The sequence below is a fragment of the Lacerta agilis genome, chromosome 8 (genome assembly GCF_009819535.1).
Source record: "Lacerta agilis isolate rLacAgi1 chromosome 8, rLacAgi1.pri, whole genome shotgun sequence".
NCBI lineage: Eukaryota > Metazoa > Chordata > Lepidosauria > Squamata > Lacertidae > Lacerta > Lacerta agilis.
The window spans coordinates 62,561,458-62,581,669 of NC_046319.1; the positions used below are offsets into that span (position 1 = coordinate 62,561,458).

The window sequence follows — 20,212 nt, forward strand, 5'->3', positions numbered from 1 at the left end:
AGGCAGAATGCTTAATGTAGTCTGGGGGGCTGGGTTGGAGTGAGGGGTGCAGGGGAGAAGCAGGGGAGGTGGCAGTAGCAGCAGAAGCATCCATTGACTAGCAGACTAAATGGCAATAAATGAATCTTTCACTGTGTAGGTAGGTAGGTAGGTAGGTAAGTGTGAGACGGGATGGTGGTGTACCTGGCTCCTTTTAAAAAGGAGATTGACTCCATTCAATTCTGACAGACTTTTTTTTCTTTTTTCTTTTTTTTTTCTTTTTAAAAAACTTGCTTCCATTTAAATGGATGAAGATATGCCAGCATGCAATAAACCAGCTACCAATGTCACAGTTTTATGGGTTGCCATCTGCCCATAGAGCAACCAAGTTACTCAGTGGCCTCCTGCTTAACTGATTAATCCATTCCAGATAAGGAATGGGGGGGTGGATTTCTGACATGCACAGACTTCCCCACCCACGCCTGTCCTTCGGAAACCACTATACCCATAATCCCTAAACCCACAGGCATCTTTATTATTATTATTTTAGTGGAACGTGTTTTGTTTTTTTTAAAGCTAGCATCCCTATTCTCTCCCCACTCCCAATCGTGCCCATTTTGGTTGTGGTGGCTGTGTTGTGTCTTTAACCAGGAGGGGAGCCAATGCTATTCAAAGCTAAAAATGAGCATCCTCCCCTTCTATTACCCCCCTCCACACACACACACTGAATGAACTAGCCGCACCCTAATTAGGATTACTGGGGGATTACGCTGTCAGAGTTCCTTTCTTTGTCCTGTAGTTTCACCTGAGTGGTTCAGCAGGGTGGAAGATCCTGAGTGGCGAGAGAAACCACAGAGGTCCAGGAGATCTTTTGGCTGCACAGTCTTTGTGAGAAACAGGAGATTGGATTTGCAATTGAGGATTTTGTGCTGTGGGAGCTTTTTTTGGGGGGGGGATTAGGCAGCCAATTATATATTCCATTAGGAAGAGAACAGAATGCCCCTCCTCGCCACCACCTGTGAGTCGGAGGCAGTTTTGAAAGCGGGACCTGCTTATGCTTTGCATGACTATCCTGTTTTCATCTCCTAGTAACTCAGTTTTGCAGATTGTTGGTAGTCAGATATGCTGAGTTAGTAGTTGGTTTGAAACCCTGTTTGGCCAAAAGCAACAATGGGACCTCAAGAAAAGGGAGAAGCAAAGCCTTTCTTAGACCATCTTCAACTCTCTCTGAAAAATGATTATCTTTCTTGCTTTGTTTTCACAAACCCAAGGATTTTACTGTAGCACCTTGGACAAGTGTGGGCCTCCTTTTCCAATCTATAAAATGGGAATAAATTTCCCAGCTATGCAACATGAAGGCAATATGAGAAGAACTTGTGCTTTAGAGTGCTCAAGTGTTGTTGTTGCTTTTTAATTTGCAAGTTATTTTATTACAAATTATGCTTTTTGGTGTTCCCAGTTTAAATAGCTGGAGTTTCAGTTTCACGCTTCTCTAACCCTCAGAAAGAGAGGCCAAGACATATCAGTCAAGGTAATGAATTACATCAAAATACAAACATAGGTTTTAAAAAAGGTAATATAGTCATTTCAACACTCATATGGCACCGAACTTTAGGGAGTGCAGAAAGAAGTAAACCACACCACTTAACACAAACCCCATGATTACTACTTACTCGACACTGCAATGCTTGATTGGTAGCTAACCTCCCAGGAAATATTAGTTTTCTCAATTCCCTTACAGTCATTCGAGTTTTAGGTTATTTTAGTAAGCAAAACAGCATGCTAGGCTTTTAGGGACCTGAACTCAAACCAAAACACATGCAATATGTTTACACACAAAGCCACCACAAACATTGAGCATGGCAAGATTCGTCAGAAGAAGAGGCAAGGCTACCTCACATCTGATCATCTTCAGAAGATGATTCGTGTTCAGCAGGATGAGGAGACAAGGGGTGAGCTTTTCTTCTGAGCTTTCCTATTCCACTGCATCCTCAAGGACCTGGTTCTCCTTCTCCAAATGCTTTGTGGACTATGTGAAGAACTCCCCGATTCCTTTTTGCCATGGCATTGTTGGCCTCACACACACTGGGTTGCCACCAGCACATTTACTTTCAGCTTTCTGTGAAGTAGGAGAGGAGCCCACATCAGCATTTCCGGAGCCCAGCACTTTCCGTGGAGCCCTGGCAGTCACCACTTTCTGGTAGGCTCCACTGGTCCTGCACCATCCTGCAATGGCCGCTCGCAAAAAAAGAATCAGAGTGTAAGATGCAGCAGCAGCAGTGCCCGCTAAAACTAAAAAGACCCCAGAATGCTGAAGTAATGTACCATGGGCTGCTGCTAGCATTGTAATGTAACGAAGTTGGGCTTGGAGATGACAGACTAAAACGACACTTTGCTATGCTGAAGTGCAAAGCATCATCGAACTCCGGCCTCCCAGGTCCTAGTCCAACCCTCTAACCACTGCACTACACTGGCAGCCTTTTTATATTCAGTCTTTCAAGTTGCACTGAACTCGATGTGTTTGAAACAAGTTGCTTTGCCTCTCTAAAGCTTGTATACTACTTGTGCAGACAGAGGTTGATCTAGGAAGTGGCGGTGCCTTATTCTGAACCTCTTTATTCTGAGTTCAACACGTCACTAGCTGTCTGTTACCTAAAGGACTTGAAATTGTGTAACAAGTCCCATCTTGGTGGATGGTGCTGGGCTTCCTTCAGCAACCCTGGGCAACAGGTGCATGGGGAAGAGAATGAATCGGCCACAATTTTGGTATGGATTTGGGTGTTTGTGGGCATGGCAAAGAAAGGTACCAAAAAAAAAAAAGGCTACCTTACAATTTTTCCAGTTTCTAACCGAAACTGCCCACATGCTTTCAGAGTTTTTCTTTTGTAGCCTTGAAACTATCCCCTGCACTTTCCCTGCACTCTTCTCTTAAACTAAAAGCTCTGATTCACAGTAGCTATTTGATTCTGCAGGAAGAGGCACTCCACAGGGCACAATAGCTGCTGTGCAAGAACATCCATGCCCTTACTGTTGTGCTCTGATAAAGAAAAGGCCACATCTGCACCAGGACGCATCTGATGCAGTCCTTCATTTTCTGTAGTCTTTTTGTCCCACCCTCACCTTTTGTTCTTTTGGTGTTGGGAATGACTAAATCCTGCCATTTCAAGGAGCGCAATCCTGTGCCTCAGCATAAGCCGAACTTTCTGGGAGTAAGCATGGCAAGAGGGTTGGAGTACCACTTTTTAAGTAACGGGCTTTGCCGTAGCAAAACCTGGAAGTAGTTGAGCCTTGATCGTGGACATTACCCATGAGATGAGGTGCAGCTGTGCCAGCTGTTAAGGGATGCACCACATGCTACAAAGAGCTCATTGTTGCACAGCGCCAGAAACCTAGCTGCTTCAGATCCTCCGCCAGTAAAGCGAGCCATAGAACTAACCCCCACCCACCCCTGGTTTCGATTTGTTCTCGGCCCACTCCTTCAGTTGCTTTCTGTTTAACTGTCTGCGGCTGGGTCAGCTTTACTCTTGCTACCAAATTGCTATCAGGAAGCTCGGGTGGTTTTCAACCTTGATCTGCTCATTGACTAACTCTGGAACTGGGCTGGTAGACCTGTAGCTCTCCATGTCCTCCTGGAATCCCATCATCCCTGACTCTTCACCATGCTGCCTGGGGCTGATGGGAGTTGGAGTCCAGCAGCACCTGGAGGGACATGGCTAGCCACCACTACTCTAGAAATGGACCCAGTTAAGCAGCACCCACCCAACCCAGTTTGCCAGCTTCAACCCACAAATGGAAGGCTGCTGATTCTTTGAACTGTGGGACACCTCAGCTCTAACAAAAGATGAGCTTGTAGACCACAAACATGTTTATTGCCAGCAGGAGTCTTGGAAGACAGTTAAAAGAACTCAAGGTGCAGAGCTTATGACACAAATTTGCACATGTAAATTTATTTGTATAGATGCCTCTGGGAATTGAGTTGGTAAATGGCGGGGTAGGGTCTTACCAGTACTGGAATTTGGAGGGCATACATCCAGGTGTGCAGAGCCTTTGGTACTCTAGATGTTGCTGAACTACTATGATCTCTTTCTATTGGCCACACTTCCTGGGGCTGACGAGCATTGTTGCTCAGCAACATCTGGAGGGCCTAAGGTCCCCCAACCCTGTGATAAGCAAAGTATTTTCCAGGGCCTGATGCAAAAGATCTGGGGCTCTCATGCCACCACCTCCGGCTAGCCCCTAAGCACTCTTCTGGTGCTTCTGAGGCTCCTCTGCCTACCAACTGTACCAGGACTGTGTTGCTGGGGCCTCTCTTGCCTTTTAGACTCAAAGCACAGCCATTCCAAGGCTGTGTACACGCGATAGTTTAAAGTGGATTTAATGCATTTCCTGTGTGCATGTTTTTACCCTGTCCATACTTTGTCCTCATCCAAGTGTCAGCCTGCATTCCTCTCCCCTCATTTAATCTGGATTTTCTCAATTTGTGGAAATGAGGGGTGTCTGGGGCGGCGGAATCCAACATGAAATAATAGCTGTGAGTGCACTGAAGTACATGGTATGGGCAGGATTTTTTTTTTAATAAAAAAATGTGTGTGGTGACATTTTGCTGTGTTTCATCTAGCACCACATCCTCTACTTCCTTGGCGAGGAGCTTCTCTGTGGTCTGCTAGTGGTGCTAGGTGTGGCATGTTTGCTCTGTATTTAAACCCATTTTGTGGATCTCGAAAAAAGGCTGTCTCAAAAATTGGCTATACACACAGGCAAACAAATACCTGAGCACATGTCCACAATGGACCTCAGGTTTCTGGAACTCAGGAACGGTAGGGATGTACTACTAATTGAGGAGAAGAGACAACAAAACAGAACGCAGGTATATGCAATCAGGCACCGCCCACTAGTGTGAAAGGGAACCACTGAGCTAGAGTTCAGCTGACAATGGCCATGTGTGGATGAAGATGCACAAAAGCACACATGGAAAAATGGATCTCTCTGATCTATGTGCTCCTTAACACTCTGGTGTGCGCACAGCCTAAGTTATAGGAACTTTCAGATGTGATTTTAAATATGTATGCTTAAAAAAATGCAAATAACAGCCCCTGATTGTGGAGGGGAGGTGAGAAGAGTCACATTGATCATTTAGGGGGATTGCACCAAATGGAGAAGGCAGGAGTGCAACACCCCTTCCCTTGCTGTGGTCCTGATGAAAACTGTTTCTCCAGAGCCTCTTTGTTTGCACTGGGAGGCATTTTGTTTGGTGTGAATGAGTTTTTTCTTCTACTAAGTGTAAATTAGTAACTTGAGTGATTTTTGTTGAGACCTTAATGAAGAAAGGGTTCAAAAACCACCTCTTGGGCCGCTGCAATACCACTATCAGGGGTTGTTATTAGTATTATTAAAAATGCACGTTCTCATCTAATTTAGCCTTCCATATCTTTGGTTAGACTGGATATGGGTACCATTCAAGTAAACAGTTGAGCACCAACAGTATTCTTGTTCCAACAGTTCCAAAGTTTTTGATACTGTTTATAAGAAGATCCCACTGAGGACATATGGGCACATGTTTCTCTGATCCCTACAGGACAAGTGCTTTTTAAAAAAGAGATGATAATGAAACTCATTTATTTGTTAAGTTCCTGCCCTGCCTATTTCTCCAAAAAGACTCAATTATTATTGTTCATCGTGTACAGCAATTGGTACATGCCTGTTTGGTAGACAAAGGCAGGTTCTGATAACAAATTGTGTATCACTACCCTCACTGGGTAGCGAGTGTTCACTGGAAGGACAGATCCTGAAGCTGAGGCTCCAATACTTTGGCCACCTCATGAGAAGAGAAGATTCCCTGGAAAAGACCCTGATGTTGGGAGAAGGGGACGACAGAGGACGAGATGGTTGGACAGTGTTCTCGAAGCTACCAACATGAGTCTGACCAAACTGCGGGAGGCAGTGGAAGACAGGAGTGCTTGGCGTGCTCTGGTCCATGGGGTCACGAAGAGTCAGACACAACTAAATGACTAAACAACAACAACCCTCATTGGAGACCCAGAAATGGCTGCAGCTCCTTTTGGAGGGGTTGTCAATATGGCACCCATGGGTGCACATGCCTGCTTTGGGATCCCCCCTCCACATAACTCTGTCCCTTTCCCCCACGAATAAGCCAGCTGTTGCAAAAGAAGCAAACGTGCCACTTGTCATCTACAGGTTGTAGAATCCAGCTTTTCTTGGTGCAGGATTTTGACTTCCTGGCTGCCTCCATCTCTCTTTCTACGAGTGGCCTTTGTGGGCAGAACGAGAGCGCGCCTGATAGATGTCAGCCTCGCCTGTCCCAGGTCCTTTTGCGTCTGCTGCCCCCAACTGGCTTGCTCTGTTCATCAGTGGTGGGTTCACTCTGGCGAATGCGCCCGGCTTGAACGCCATGTGCAAGTTAGAAACCTTGGTGCGGGCGGCTGTCTCCTCTCTTCCTAGGCTTGGTGGCTTTGCTTCTCACCCTTCCCCCTCCACCCCCACAATGTCAGTAGGGCTGTGTCCAAAGCTGAGCCGGGAGAAATGTTCTCCGCTCTCCAGGGCCAGCATTGCAGTGGCTGGAGCAGACTTGGAGGAAGCGTCGCCAAGCTGAGCAGGCTGTTGCCGGAACCAATTAGCCTCCAGCCAGCAGGCAGAGTTTCAGCCCCTGTTCTTTCCGGCCTTCTCTCTCTCTCTCTCTCTCTCTCTCTCTCTCTCTCTCTCTCTCTCTCTGTCCCCGCCTCCAGGATCTCTCTGCCTCTCCATTCCTCTCCTTGTCGGAGCTTGTTTTGGGCAACGTGGGGTTGCAGTGACTCACGCCGCGCGTAGGGGATTTTAAAAGCATTCTGTTGTCGCTCAGTGCTTTGGCGCTGGGGGCGGAACAAATGATGGGCTCTTGCAGACAGCCTTGGCTGGGGAAGGAAGGCAGAGCTGGGGAATGACTGTGTGTGTGTGTGTCCCTTTAATCTCTTTGGTGGGGGAGGGCTTGGTTTGGGGAAGGGGCTCCTCTCTCTCTCCTCTTATAAAAGTAATTCTGCTATTCTGCAGGTGAAGTTCATAGGCCAAAGAGATAAAGATAATATGTTGCAGCATATGTTGAAACATAGGAAGCTGTTCTATACTGAACCAGACCACTGAGTCCATTAACTCAGTACAGTATTGTTGACACTGACTGGCAGGCAGTGGCTCTCCAGGGATTCAGGCCCTACCTGGACATGCTGGGGGATGGGACCTGGGACCTTCTGCATGTAAAACAGATGTGATGGCCCTTGCATGGCTTGCAGTTTATATGCAGGCACACTTTCTTGCCCCTTCAGAGATCACCCACACATTCAGAGTGTACTTGGAAGAAATAGAAGAGTGTTGGTGCAACTGAAGCTGATCTGCAGGTATGACAACAACAAACTTCTTGTTGTTGTTGTTGGTTTATTTTATCTTTGGTTTTTCTGAGAAGTTGCTAAAACATAAAACGTGTGTATACAAATTGTACTTTTATACCTGTTTCAAAATTGTTAATTGGTATTTTATGTTTGCTGTTTGTTGTTAAGTTCTGCAATAAAGAGAAATGGTTACTAAAAAAAAAGCTGATCTGCAGGTATGAATGTCCCATTTCAGAACACTTCTGCAAAGAACTAGGTGGCTTTAGGCACCCCCCCATCCCATTCTCAGCCCCCACTCCCCCAGATCTGCAACCCAAAGATAATATTGACCGATCTACCTTATAGGGCTGTTGTGAAGATTATGACAAGGTAACATGTGAAGCATTTCTGAACATTTGAAAGTGGTACATAAACGTTCGCGGTGTTATTGCAGTTTATCCTTCTTCCCTTCACCCCTTCCCTGCGATGCACACACTGTAATTTGAGCCTGGCTATCGTCTGGCCTTCCTGCACCACCCAGCCCATCTGCAACTGGGGGCTGAAGGCCTCTTTCCATTTCCCTTGAGAGGGGTGTGTGTGTGTGTGTGTGTGGCTGCTGCCTGAAACAGCCAGCCGCTGAGTCACTGATGAAACTTTAGAGCTAGTGGAACTTATTTGAGCTTGCAGGGAGGAAGGGGAGGGGGAGAGGAAGAGGAGAGAGGTTTATCAGGAAGATTGGGGCCGGATATGTGGTTACCCAGTTTTCAGACTGTGGTGCAGAATAGATGACAGGGCAAAAGATGATGCTGAAGGCCGAATCTTCCTCCTGTCTGTTTCTAAAATGGGGAGCTGGGGTGGGGGCTCTCCCTAGGGCAGCTCACATCCTGTTGTCATTCTCTTCTCCTTCACCTCTTCCTCCTCCTCCTGGTTCCCCCCCTTTTTTTTTCTTTTAAAGCCTTGCCATGCCTTGAGCTGTGCACTGGTAAGACATTTGCAGTGCCACTGGATCTGGAGAGGAGAGATTTAGGTCAAGCGCTCAAGTGAGTAGAAACAGCCATCTGTGAGCAGTATGAAGAAGGCCAGGCCACCCAGAGATGAGAGATTGAAATGGCCTGCGCTGAGAGACTGAAGAAGGGCGGTATTTGGCGGGGGTCGGGGTTTGCGGGGGCAGGTCGTATGGCTGGAAAGCAAGCTGGCTTTTTTAAAAAGGAAAAAGCACCATGATTGGAACGGACATTCTTCCCTCCCTCCCTCCACAGACTCTTATTCCTCTCCCCCCCCCCCCTTATGTCTCCTGGAAAAAGAAAAAGAAACCCCAACCAAATCCTTCCCTCCCTCCCCCTTTCTTCCTGACCCTCCCTCCCTGGCAGGGCTGCTGTCAAATGAAGGAGAAAGCTATGCTGGAGCTGCCTAGGCGAAGATCCAAGATCATCCTGACATCTAACAGGAAGGTGTGTGTGTGTGTGCCTGTGTGTGCGTGTGTGCTTGCTTGCGTGAGCATGAGCTGTGCGGGTGGGGTGGAGAGCAGATAAGATGATACTCAGCCAAAGTGTCAGGGACAGAATTAGGCACACACTGGGGGGGGGGGAGAAGTGCTCCAAAAGTTTTACAGCATGCTCTTGAGAATTTTGCTGCAGGGAGTCTGGCTCAGCTCTCTGGTGGCAGAGGCGATCTGCAGAAGTAGACGATGGCAAAGCAGCACAGTGTAGGGTGGATTCAGAAGGGCAGGGGAGCTTCAGTCACTTAATCTAGCCGTCCAGGTCGAGGCCAAAGCATGTTGGAGCCTCCTCGGTTTGTGACCAAGAACATGCCTCATAAAAACTTAACGATTCACCGAGCAGCCTTGCCTGTGCACACTTGAAAAGCAAGAGCCTCTTGTGGTTCCCGGTGGGAAGAGCATCCTTTGCCAAGCCAGATGTTCCAGACTGCAATTCTCATCAGCTCCAGCCAGTGCTGTAGTCCAAAATACCTGGCGGGCAGCAGGTTAGCAAGGTGGGGTTAGAGTGTTGGATGTAGATTTGGGTGACACTCCCTTCCATTGATTTGTTTTGTGGCCTTGGGCACAACCTCCTCTTAACAACAACAAAAATGATTTACATGGCATCCATGTAAACACATTAAGCACAGTAAAATATCAGACATTAAAAACGTCCCTGTACAGGGAGGTATCTCAGCCTAGAGCCAACTCCAGGGTGTTTCAGCACCCACAATAACCATATTTCGCTGTGGGGAGCGGTTGGCGGAGATCTTTTAAAATAAAATGGAAAATTATGGATCCATAATATGGGGAGCACAACCTTTATTGGAATGGGTATTGAGACATGTTTTTGCCTCCAGGCTTGCACAAGATATGTACTGTGGAGGGAGAGGTTGTCTGCCTTGTTTCTCTCTCTCTCTCTCTCTCTCTCTCTCTCTCTCTCTCTCTCTCCCCCTCCCTCCCCCCCCACCTTCCCAGAGAGACTTGCCTCATGAGAGCAGAATAGCCCGGCTAGATCGGGCCAAATGCTTATCTAGTCAAGCGTCCTGTCTCCCACCATTGAACAGATGCCTGTGGGAAGTCAACAAGGAGGACATGAACATAAAAGCCCTCTGTAGCTACCCAGCTGCTAGTATTCAGTGGCACAATACCTCTGAACCTGGAGACTGCATGTAGGCATTGTGACTAGTAGCCACTGATAAGACTTAGCCACTGATAAGACTTAGCCTCCTATGAATTTCACTAGTCCCCATTGTACAGCCACTTTGGTTACTGCTCACCCTGTGCCTGAATATTCTACAAGCTCATTCCTTTGTACTGAACATGCTACCAACTTCAGGGGGGGGGGGGCTTGCGTTCTAGTATAGTGTGAGAGGAATGGAAAATTGCCCCATGCTTTCTCCATGCTATGCATAATGTTATTAATGCAGTGATGGGCCCTCCTCCTCAATCCCTGGCCTTGATCCCCCCTCAAAACCTGAAAAGCCTTTAATATAGAATTGTGGAGTTAGAAGGGACCCCGAGGGTCATTTAGTTCAACCTCCTGCAATGCAGGGATCTCAACATGCAGTCAACCATCCCAGACCCTGCTTAGCTTTGCAAATGTGCTAGCAGTTTTATTGCTTCATCATTAGGGTCACCATTCCACGGGAATTCATTGGGGTCATTTGTAGTAAAACCTTTAAGCAGTTTACAGGAAACAAGTGGCATATAAATTTTGCTAAATAAATGAATTTTTACTAAGTTTTTCTTTTGGATCTGGAAGAACCAAGATCTTTTGGATCTTTTGGATCTGGAAGAACCAAGTTTGAATTTGGGCTCAGCCATTAACTTAGTGGTTGCTAAGTCAACAACTTTGTGTGTGTGTGTGAAATAAGAATATCAATACACTTCCCCACCCCCCTACCCCTGCTGTAACGTGGGAATGTGGTTACCAATTGTATGTTATTAGTAAAGACAGATTAGTTAAGGACATGTAGAAGGATATGCACAAGTGATCCTGATGGGAAGTGCAGGGTTGTTTTTAAAGGCGGAGGACTTTGAATCATATTGAAACTCCAGTTGCAGAGCATCAGAACAAGCCCTGGAAATGCTGTGGCTTTTGTTATGCAAGCTTCTACCTGTCTCCATGGCTCAGTTTCCCCACTCACTGGTGGCACACCCTTTTGTCATGTTTGCTTCTCCTCTGTGCTTTGCCATGGCTGGGGATGCGGCACCTCAAAGCTTTGGTGCATCCTGGGCTCACAGCTCATGTTATGGCAGCCCTCTGGGCATTGAGATTCTTATATTCTTAAAGCTCCTTTCAGGTTGGTGAGCAGGAAACAGACAAAGCAGCAAGTTTGTACACATGGCTTGGCCTGGCTGGAATTCTGAGACACAGCAGTTGGTTTCATTCCCATATGGAGTGGGTTTTCCCCTTCTCCTTTGCTTCTCTAAAGGCCTTTTTGCTCCAACCCTGAAAGCACGGTCACATTCACATTGTGCAATACTTCTGCAGTTCTCTCCACCTCCCCTCCTGTGACAATCACACAACCTCCCTACTGCATATATTAGGTGGGGTGGGAAGAGAAGAACAGTCTCTGCATTTTTGTGGTATTTTAAAGCCTCTTGGTATAGAAAAGCACTTATTTGTAGGAGTTTTGGAGCAGTTGAGTGCCCACCTACCAAAATAAATAGCTTAGAATGTTGTGAGCATTGGGGTGTTTGTGTCTTGTTAGCCCCCACCAGTGAATTCACAAACAAAATCCAATAGCTGCCCATGGCTTTTTTACGTACTGTGGCTCGTGTGGCAATCCAAATAGAAACAAGTGAACTAATCTGAGGGTGGGGTAATGCATTTACTCAGATGCTGCAATTCACAGTGCAGGGTGCGCCCTCCAACTAAAATGCTGCCTTGATGGAAGATGTGCGGAATGCAGGCAACAAAATAGGAAGCAGATGTGTATTATGCAAAACCAGGTAGCATAAAAATATGAGGCCAAGTCCATATCGATGGGAGTGTTTTATTTCACTTTGTGATTCCATGCTGCCCCTAAATAATCTGCATGTTTTCTGTTCACACAGCCCACCCCACTTTGCAAGCTTCCTGCACAGTGTCCGTCCGTCCGTGTCCCCCCCCCCCCCGCCGCAACCTCATGGTTGGAACTTTTATTTGTAAACATGGAATTCCACTCATTTAGCTATACAGCTTCCAATAGGTGTGATGCTTAAAGGGGAAGGGGGAAATGACAGGATAGGGATGCTGACAGCAGTTCATTCTCAGGATCACAGGATAGTCAAGTTCTTGGGTTCACAAGTTGGGAGATTTTGTAATTGGTGGCTGCCAAAATGCACAGAGATATTACTGTGCATGGTGATAATTTCACTATAAACTTTTAGCTGAGTATCAGTTATTAAATTGTTGTGGAGTGTATCCTATATGTGTTCTGTTTCGTAGTAATTGTCATTTAAGCCTTAATTCAGAGGTTAATTGTGGGGATTATTTAGCTTTTCAAAACAGACAAAGTTAGCAAGGTGCCTTAGTGCATCACTAGCTTGGATGCAGTCAGGGTCAAGTTTCCCACAATGTGGTTTGAGTTGGGAGAATGGCTACAAAAAGTTTATGTGGGTGGATCAGCACCACCAGTATCTTGGGGCAGAGGAATTTATTTGTTCAACAAAATGTATATACCATTTGATTGTAATACAACCTCTAAGTGGTTTACAAGAAATATTAATGTTGTCAATAAAACCGTTTAAAATCATTTTAACGTAATTAAAAGTAACAGGAAAAAAGATTAAAACATACCAACACCTATTTATATATGTAGACTTGCCTAAGCAGAAATACTCCAAGCAGACGCTGAAAAGAGTATAGCGAAGGTACCTGTCGTATGTCAATAGGCAGGGAGTTCCAAAGTGTAGATGCCGCTACACTAAAATACTGATTTCCTACAACAGTATGGAATGTACATTTGGAAATGGGCTTGACTATGGTGCCGCTGCCACCATTTTCAACATTTGCTTAGTACTGATTGTGATGGCTAGCTGGGGCACTGTTCAACTAAACAATTGCGCTCATGCAAGGATTACCACTAATGCAATGGAACTCCCCACCATACATGCTGTCCCTGCTTTGGCACAAACCCTACATTTTGGCCTTTACTGTCTGCTGAATAAATCAGAGAGCTTTCACCTTCAATGACTTCTTCCCTAAAAACCCTTCTATTCCCCAGCTAAGAAGCTTTGGTCTGATATTCAACCAACTTAACAAGTTGAACTTTTAGTGTATCCTTTATGCACTTTCTTACTATTTATCAAGTTCATTTTGCCATTGGAAAGATTAATGTGTGGGCAGCCAGTGCTGGAGATGCGTTTGGTTGTAGTTCTAGAAACAGAACTGTGTTTTTAAAGCAGCTAACTTTTACATGGCAAGACATTGGCATGGGTATTCTGAGGCATTTAGGCCCTGATCTTAGCTGGATCCTTCTATTTATAATGAGATCCAAGCAAGCTGCCGTTTGTGGAGTGTGTGTGTGTGTGTGTGTGTGTGCGCGCGCGCAATCACATATCATGTATATCTGGTGATGGTGATGATTACAGTACCAGTGACAGAAACAAAGCACCATTTAAATATATTGGAGCCAAGTATATCTCCACCATCCTCCTTCTAGCTGCCCACTGAAAACAGAAAAGTAGTCCCCAGGAAGTTCTGGGGGAGTTTGCCCCTTTAAATTGGCCTTTTGTTTATTTATATTTTTTTTAAATCACAGCTGTGTGCAGCTTTGCAAAATCTCCACTAGGAGGTATTTTTAAAAGAAAAATATATACATATATACTCCATGCTGCTTCCGCTGCCTGCCTTTCTGTGTACACAGTGCCAGAAGAGTGAAAATTGCCTCCTTAACACTGTATGTGTGTGTCTGGTGGCTGATGGGCTGTTTTCGGGTGGAGAAAGAAGGAAGGGAGGATGTGGGCCACCCACATGGTTCAGAGGAGCTGGGTGGTGGGCATTTAGATAAGGGGTTGTGACTGGCAGGCTGTGGTCAAGTGTGGTGATTGGGATTGTGTGTATGTGTGTGTGCGCGCTAGTAAAATGGAGATTCGTGAGAGAAAGGACTTCGCCATGTCTATACCCTGTAACTCCTGCTGGAGCTGGCAAGAGGATTTGGAGCTTGGGTGCAACTCCGTCTTTTCCCCGCCTCAGTAGGTTCCTTTTCACTCTTTAAATAATATCTAGCTTTACCAGGTAGTTTTTTTTTTTAATGCTGGAAATTAATTTCCGGAGCTATTTTAATTTTGCTGTATTTAATTTGATGCTTACTTTAATTAACTGCTGCTTAAACCTTCTCCCAAGCTACTTTCAGATGTCTGTGATTGCTGAACTCGAGTGGAAAGATGGGCTGGAGGGAGTCTGGGGAGCAGCAGGGGGTGGCGGTGGAAGGAATGGATGGAGCTAGGTAGCCCAGGTGATAAAAATGTCCAATGCCCTCCTCCCCCAACAGCTCTTCCCATCTGCCTCAGTCCTACCTGTGTGCGTAAGGCACCTGAGAGGTATGTTCTTTGATAGGTGGCCTGTAAGTTTTTGCATGGGACAGAGATCTTTCTCCTGCTTTTCTTTCTCTTTTTTCTGCCTCCCCTGCCATTTTGTTGGCTAATTAAATTGTAGCACCTTTAAATAAGCTGCCTTTTGAGTCTTTGCAAAATCCAGCAATGTTCCTTTGTCCCCGCCCCCGCCCCCAACCTTGCTCACAAGATACTGTTTAATGAGCCCAGTAGCTCCTGTTAAACTGGCCATGGGTTATTTTATGCGGATGCCAGTTTAATCCAGCCTTCTGACACGTCATGAAATTGTGCCCTCATCACTGTCTACACACATGTGACATACCCTCCAACATTCCCCAAATGAAAATAGGGACATTTCTCACTCTCCCACAACTGACCCTCCTCGACCCCCCATTTTTTGGTGTCCCCCCACAGAGCATTTCCCATCAGAAAAAGGGCTAGTGCTGCCACCCACTACATCAACGGGACAAAGTATACATAACCTCCACTGCCCCCCCAAAAATCCTGAATCCCGATTTTATTTTAATCTGGCTGGGGAAATAGGGACATTCCAGGATCAAATCAGAAGCTGGGATGGATTTCATAATTCCAGGACTGTCCCTGGAAAATCGGGACACTTGGAGGGTATGATGTGACCCCCCCCCCCGCGTCTTTCTTCCCTTGCATTAAATCATGCCCCATTGCTGTCGTCCTCTGTCTGACTCTCTCTTTCCTGCTACAAGAGTCCCTGCGTATCCCATCTTGCACCGTATCACCAGCTCAAGATCCACAGCTGTAGAGGAGCCTGCATCCCCACTCACCCCACTGAGCAGTCCTTTTGGGATGATAGTTTTCCCTGTGAGAAACTGAGGCCTAGACCACTGGTATTATTTACATGAGCCAGGCGTCTCATCTCCAGACACAAAGGGCTCCATGGTGAACTGGCTCTGCTCCCTTAATTTACGCCTGCCATATGTGTGCCTCACTTTTAGGCTTTGCTATACTGGGTAGAATGGTATCAGCAGAGACTAAAGCCTAAATTGCATCTGAGTCTTGACACACTGTGTCTTTGTGTGTGTGTGTGGTTGTTTAAAAACAAACCAGGTGTACACAATTCTTGCCTCAAATGGTAAAAGTAGGATGTACATTTTGGGGGGGGGGGAGAGAAAGAGGCAGCAGATAAGAATAACAATAGTAAAACTTTCACACCAGAGTGGTGTATATTCATTCTTTCTGGTGTTGAGTTGCTTGTTTTTCTTCTCAGTTACTGCAAAGGTGTCTGGGGCAGGAATTGGAGCCCGTTCAGTGACACTGGGCCAGCGGGTAGAGGGAAATTGGGACAGGGTCTGTTTCAGACAACGTTCCCTCAGGAGCTCAGATCTGCTGGAGCAGAGTTGGCTTATGAGCTGGTTAATGAACACCAATTTGTGGCACCTGGCAGCTTGATGCAGGTCGATGATGGAGGGTAGGGGGATCTTCCGGAGGAGGGAGAGTGCTGGGAACGGAGATCAGAAGGGATGAGACGGTGATGGTAAGACAGCGAGAATGTGTTATTTTTTGCTTGGCAGAGGGGGCTGCTTGAGGACAGTGGGTTGTGCTTGCAAGAGAGGCCTGGGCCTAGTTGCTAGGAGCAGAGAACCTGTTTACTGAAGTTTCCTGTCAGGGATAATTGATTCCTGTGTGCATTTGTGAAAGAAAACTGAGGCAACTCTCGGTTAGGCAGAGGCAGATTGTTTTGTGACAGGGATCAGCAGAAGAAACTCAAAACACGGGCCCACAGTGTGAAGTCTGGCAGTCTCAAGGGGGTGTTAAAAATAAATATAAAAATGCTCGGAGGGAGGGACTCGAGCAGCTGGGTCCTTCTTGACCTGTTCTCTGGACTTTGAATGCTGATTCCTTTCACTCGTACCTCACGCCCACCCTGGTGAATAGAGCTGAGGGAAGAGTTGGGCCCAGGCAAACGGCATATAGCAGACCATGGTTGAATGAGTTAGGGAAGATGTTATTACAGCACAAAAGGCATCTTTGGGATGCTGCTGAGGAACTGACTCCAACATGGCCACTTAAGGCCCGCCTTAGCCTTTCCCTTTGGACTGGATAGAAAACTCTCCACAACAACCTCAGCTTTATACAAGACCTTCAGATTAGGAGTTTTCTGGGAGAGGTGGTGAGCCAGGGGAGTTAAATGACCATTTCTCTGCACAAGACGTTAAAGCCACCAATTGGGGAATGGGCAGGAATAGAAATCAAAGCAGTTTACATAGAATATAAAATGTGCATTAACATTATTGATGAAATTCGGAAGTTAAAAGATTGTTGACCTCAATCCTCCTTATAAGGTAAAGGTAAAGGACCCCTGGAAGGTTAAGTCTAGTCAAAGGCGACTATGGGGTTGTGGCGCTCATCTCGCTTTCAGGCCGAGGAAACTGGCATTTGTCCACAGACAGTTTTCCGGGTCATGTGGCCAGCATGACTAAACCGCTACTGGTGCACAGAGGACCGTTACGAGTGCCAGAGTGCATGGAAACACCATTTACCTTCCCGCCGCAGCTGTACCTATTTATCTACTTGCACTGGCATGCTTTCGAACTGCTAGGTTGGCAGAAGCTGGGGCAGAGCAATGGGCGCTCACCCCATCATGGGGATTCAAACCATCGACCTTCCAAGCAGCAAGCCCAAGAGGCTCAGTGGTTTAGACCATAGTGCCACCCGTGTCACCACCCAGTTAACAATGTAAGTTGGGAACAAAATTCCCTTAAAATCACCATTGCTACTGTTCTCTTTAGTCCCCCAGTTCCAGCTTCCCTGTTTCTTTTTAAGCATTAATTTGCAATGCACACATACGGTATTTAAGAATGACCATTACAACTAAACAGAGTTTGTGCTAAGAGTTGAGCAAAAAGCAACTAATTCAGTACGCACATCAATCAACAACAATTCCTTGATTAGGTGTTGTGGGGGGATCAGTTTTTAACCTGCAGGAGCTAATTTTAAATGCTAGGACTGAGTGTTAAAAGCCCTTAAAAAAACCCTATACTGATTCTGGTGTAAATAATCATTAAATAAAAACATTACAAATGTCATTTCCTCATAATGGTGAGTAGTTGGTTTGGTGGTAATCAAACTTACTTAAATTTAAATGGTCATTAAACAGATGATTAAAGGTGGTTGTTGTTTTTTAAGTAAACTAATCATTTGTCAGCCCAAATTTGGATTAACATATGCAGAAGAGCAATATGGGAGTATTTGCACCCCCAATGAGCACTACTTTTAAACTATCATTAGTATTGTCCCCTCTTATGCAACCACAGCATTAAAGGTCTTCACTCTCTTATACTGGTTAGAGTGTCAGATTATGACCTGGGAGACCAGGACTCAAATGCGTACTTGGCTGTGAAGCTCACAGGGTCATCTTAGGTCATTCATTGCCTCTCACCCTAACCTACCTCACAGGGTTGTTGTGAGCATTAAATGGTATGGGGGAGAACAATGTATGCCACCTTGAACTTCTTGGAGGAAAATGTGATACTGTATGTAAATGCAGTGAATAACTGAAAAGAAAACATCCACTTGGACTCTTCCAGTTCTTCTGTCATTTCAGAGTTGAAACTCATGTCTTACCTTACAGAGGCTCTGTATTTGAAAATGTCCTATGTTTGGAGGGCTGCCTGGTCCGAGTCTTGTTTAACAATAAAGAACCCTAAGGCAGAAGAGCAGGAGAGGGTCACCTCACTTAGTACCTGAATGGCAGACTGACCAGGCACACAGGTCACCTGGTCACAGCATTTCCCATACAGTGAAAGGTATTGCATTTCTATTTAAATTATAGAAATTGTTTCTAAATTTGGGGTGCTTTTGGACTGCTCCATAGAATTAGCATATGCAGATTGTATGCAAATAAGAACCACATTTCATTTTCTGTTTTGGTGACGCAATTCCTCTTGATGTGCAAGTGGCCCCTTGAAACCCTAAATATAGGTAACAGGCAGCAACTGGGGGAGGGAGGAGGGGGGATTTTGCTACCTACACAACTTCCACAGTCCACTCATGGACTACTCTGTGGCAAAGGTCTACTACTCGATGTGCAAAATTGGCACATCCCAGACTTGCACACACACAACACACACATATAAACTGGGCAGTTAATCAGAATGGTTTGTCTTCTGAGCCCTCTTGTTTGACTTTGCCACCCACTTGACACCTCAAACTGTCAGGTCCTCTTTGATCTTCTCAACTTATTTTGGATAGAATCCTGGGGTTGAAACAGCACCTGAAGAGAGCAGCTTAGTAGGGTTGTATTGGTGGATGAATGTGGCACACTCCAGGTGTTGTTGGACTCCAACTCCCACCAGCCCAGGTCAGCATAGCCAATAGTCAGGGATGGTAGGAATTAGAATTTAACAACATCTGGTGGGCACCATTGTTGGGTGCCCCCGTTTTAGGCTGTGGTGGTAAGGAGGAGTTGCTGGCCTCAGTGAACCCCTTCCATTTTTGAGAAGGTGGTGGCAGTTGTGAGGAACAAGCAGTAATTGGCAATAAGGTGCTAGGTGCTATAGGATTTGGTTGCTCTTCTCTAGAGCAGGCTGCTGATGGGCAGGTGGTTAACATAAGAACAGTCCGCTGGATTGGGCCCATCCATCCCATAAGCAGGATTTGAGTACAAGAGCACTCTCCCCTCCTGTCGTTTTCAGCAACTGGTATTCAGAAGCATTATTGCCTCCAGCTGGTTCTAGGCGTAGCCTTTTCCTTGATCTGGCCATTCTCTGGGTGGGGATTTTTCTTGTATGGCATATGAGCCCCCACATGTGGTCTGAAGTGGTTACCTATGTGCATGATTGCATATTTGTGTGTGAGAGAGCAAGGGAGGTGTCATATATGTTTGAACTGTGTTGTTTGTGTGTGCTATTGCAGGAGACTGCATGTGCTCAGAAGAGAGGATCTGTTTATCTTTTGTGTCTGTGCTGTCTGCTGTAGAAAGGGACTAATATTAAAAGAAGGTGTGAGCTCTCTGCCAGAAGAACATAAGAGCCCTGCTGGATCAGACCCAAAGGTCCATCTGGTTCAACATCCTGTTTCCCACAGTGGCCAACCAAAATTCCTTTGGGAAGCCCACAAGCAGAGTAGGAAGGCAGGCAGTTCTCTTCTGGAACTGCTTCCCAGCAAATGGTATTTCATTGTCTTTCTGCCTCTGAACATTGGTGTCTATTTAGCAGTTATGACTAGTAGCCATCAATAACCTTATCCTTCATTTATCTAAACCCTTTTAAAAACCATCTAAGCCAATGGCTGTGGGAGCAAATTAATAAGTTAACTATCTGCTGTATGAATAAGTCTTTCCCCCACTTGTCTGCCCTGAATCTCCTGTCCCATCAGTTTCATTGGATGACTTTTGAGTTCTAGTATTATTAGGGAGGGAGAAAAACATGTCTTTTTGTGGAGGAAGCTGATAATTTTTACAAACCGTTGTCATGACACAAACCCCTTTTGCACTTTTTCAAAAATTAAAACTTCTTAATGCTTTAGCCTTGCCTAGAAGGGAAGTTGTTTCAGTGCCCTGATCACTTAGGTTGCTTTCCTCTTCACCTTTTCCAGATCTCTAATACCTTTTCTTAGTGCAGTGAGTGGAACTGTAGACAGTATTCCAAGTGTGGCTGTACCAAAGGTTTGTATAAGAATATTACTATGCTGGCAACTTCATTTTTGATCCCTGTGCTGGGTTAGCATTTTCACTGCGCCTGTTTATTGTGACACCAGTTCTCTTTCCTGGTTAGTCACCTCAGGTTCAGATCCCATTAGTGTATATGTGTAATTAAGGTTGTTGTGGGTTGTTTTTTTTAGTGTGCACCACTTTATACTTGAGCAACTTTTGCCATTTTGT

The 20,212-nt window shown here is 45.7% G+C and overlaps 1 protein-coding gene across 4 annotated transcripts in view; it reads left to right on the plus strand.

Annotated features, from left to right (window-relative positions):
- Nucleotides 1-20,212, plus strand: part of AHDC1 (AT-hook DNA binding motif containing 1) — a 181,960-nt gene that overhangs the window by 56,815 nt on the left and 104,933 nt on the right. The window contains exon 1 of one of the 4 annotated variants that reach the window (XM_033157890.1): nt 6,504-6,784. The exons of 2 other annotated variants lie outside the window; for them this stretch is intronic. In XM_033157890.1, coding sequence (XP_033013781.1) covers nt 6,520-6,784 — 265 coding nt within the window. In that variant the 5' untranslated portion in view covers nt 6,504-6,519. Of the gene's footprint in view, nt 1-6,503; nt 6,785-14,016; nt 14,344-20,212 lie in introns of those variants that run through there. One more of the 4 variants, XM_033157891.1, reaches the window with a different exon arrangement.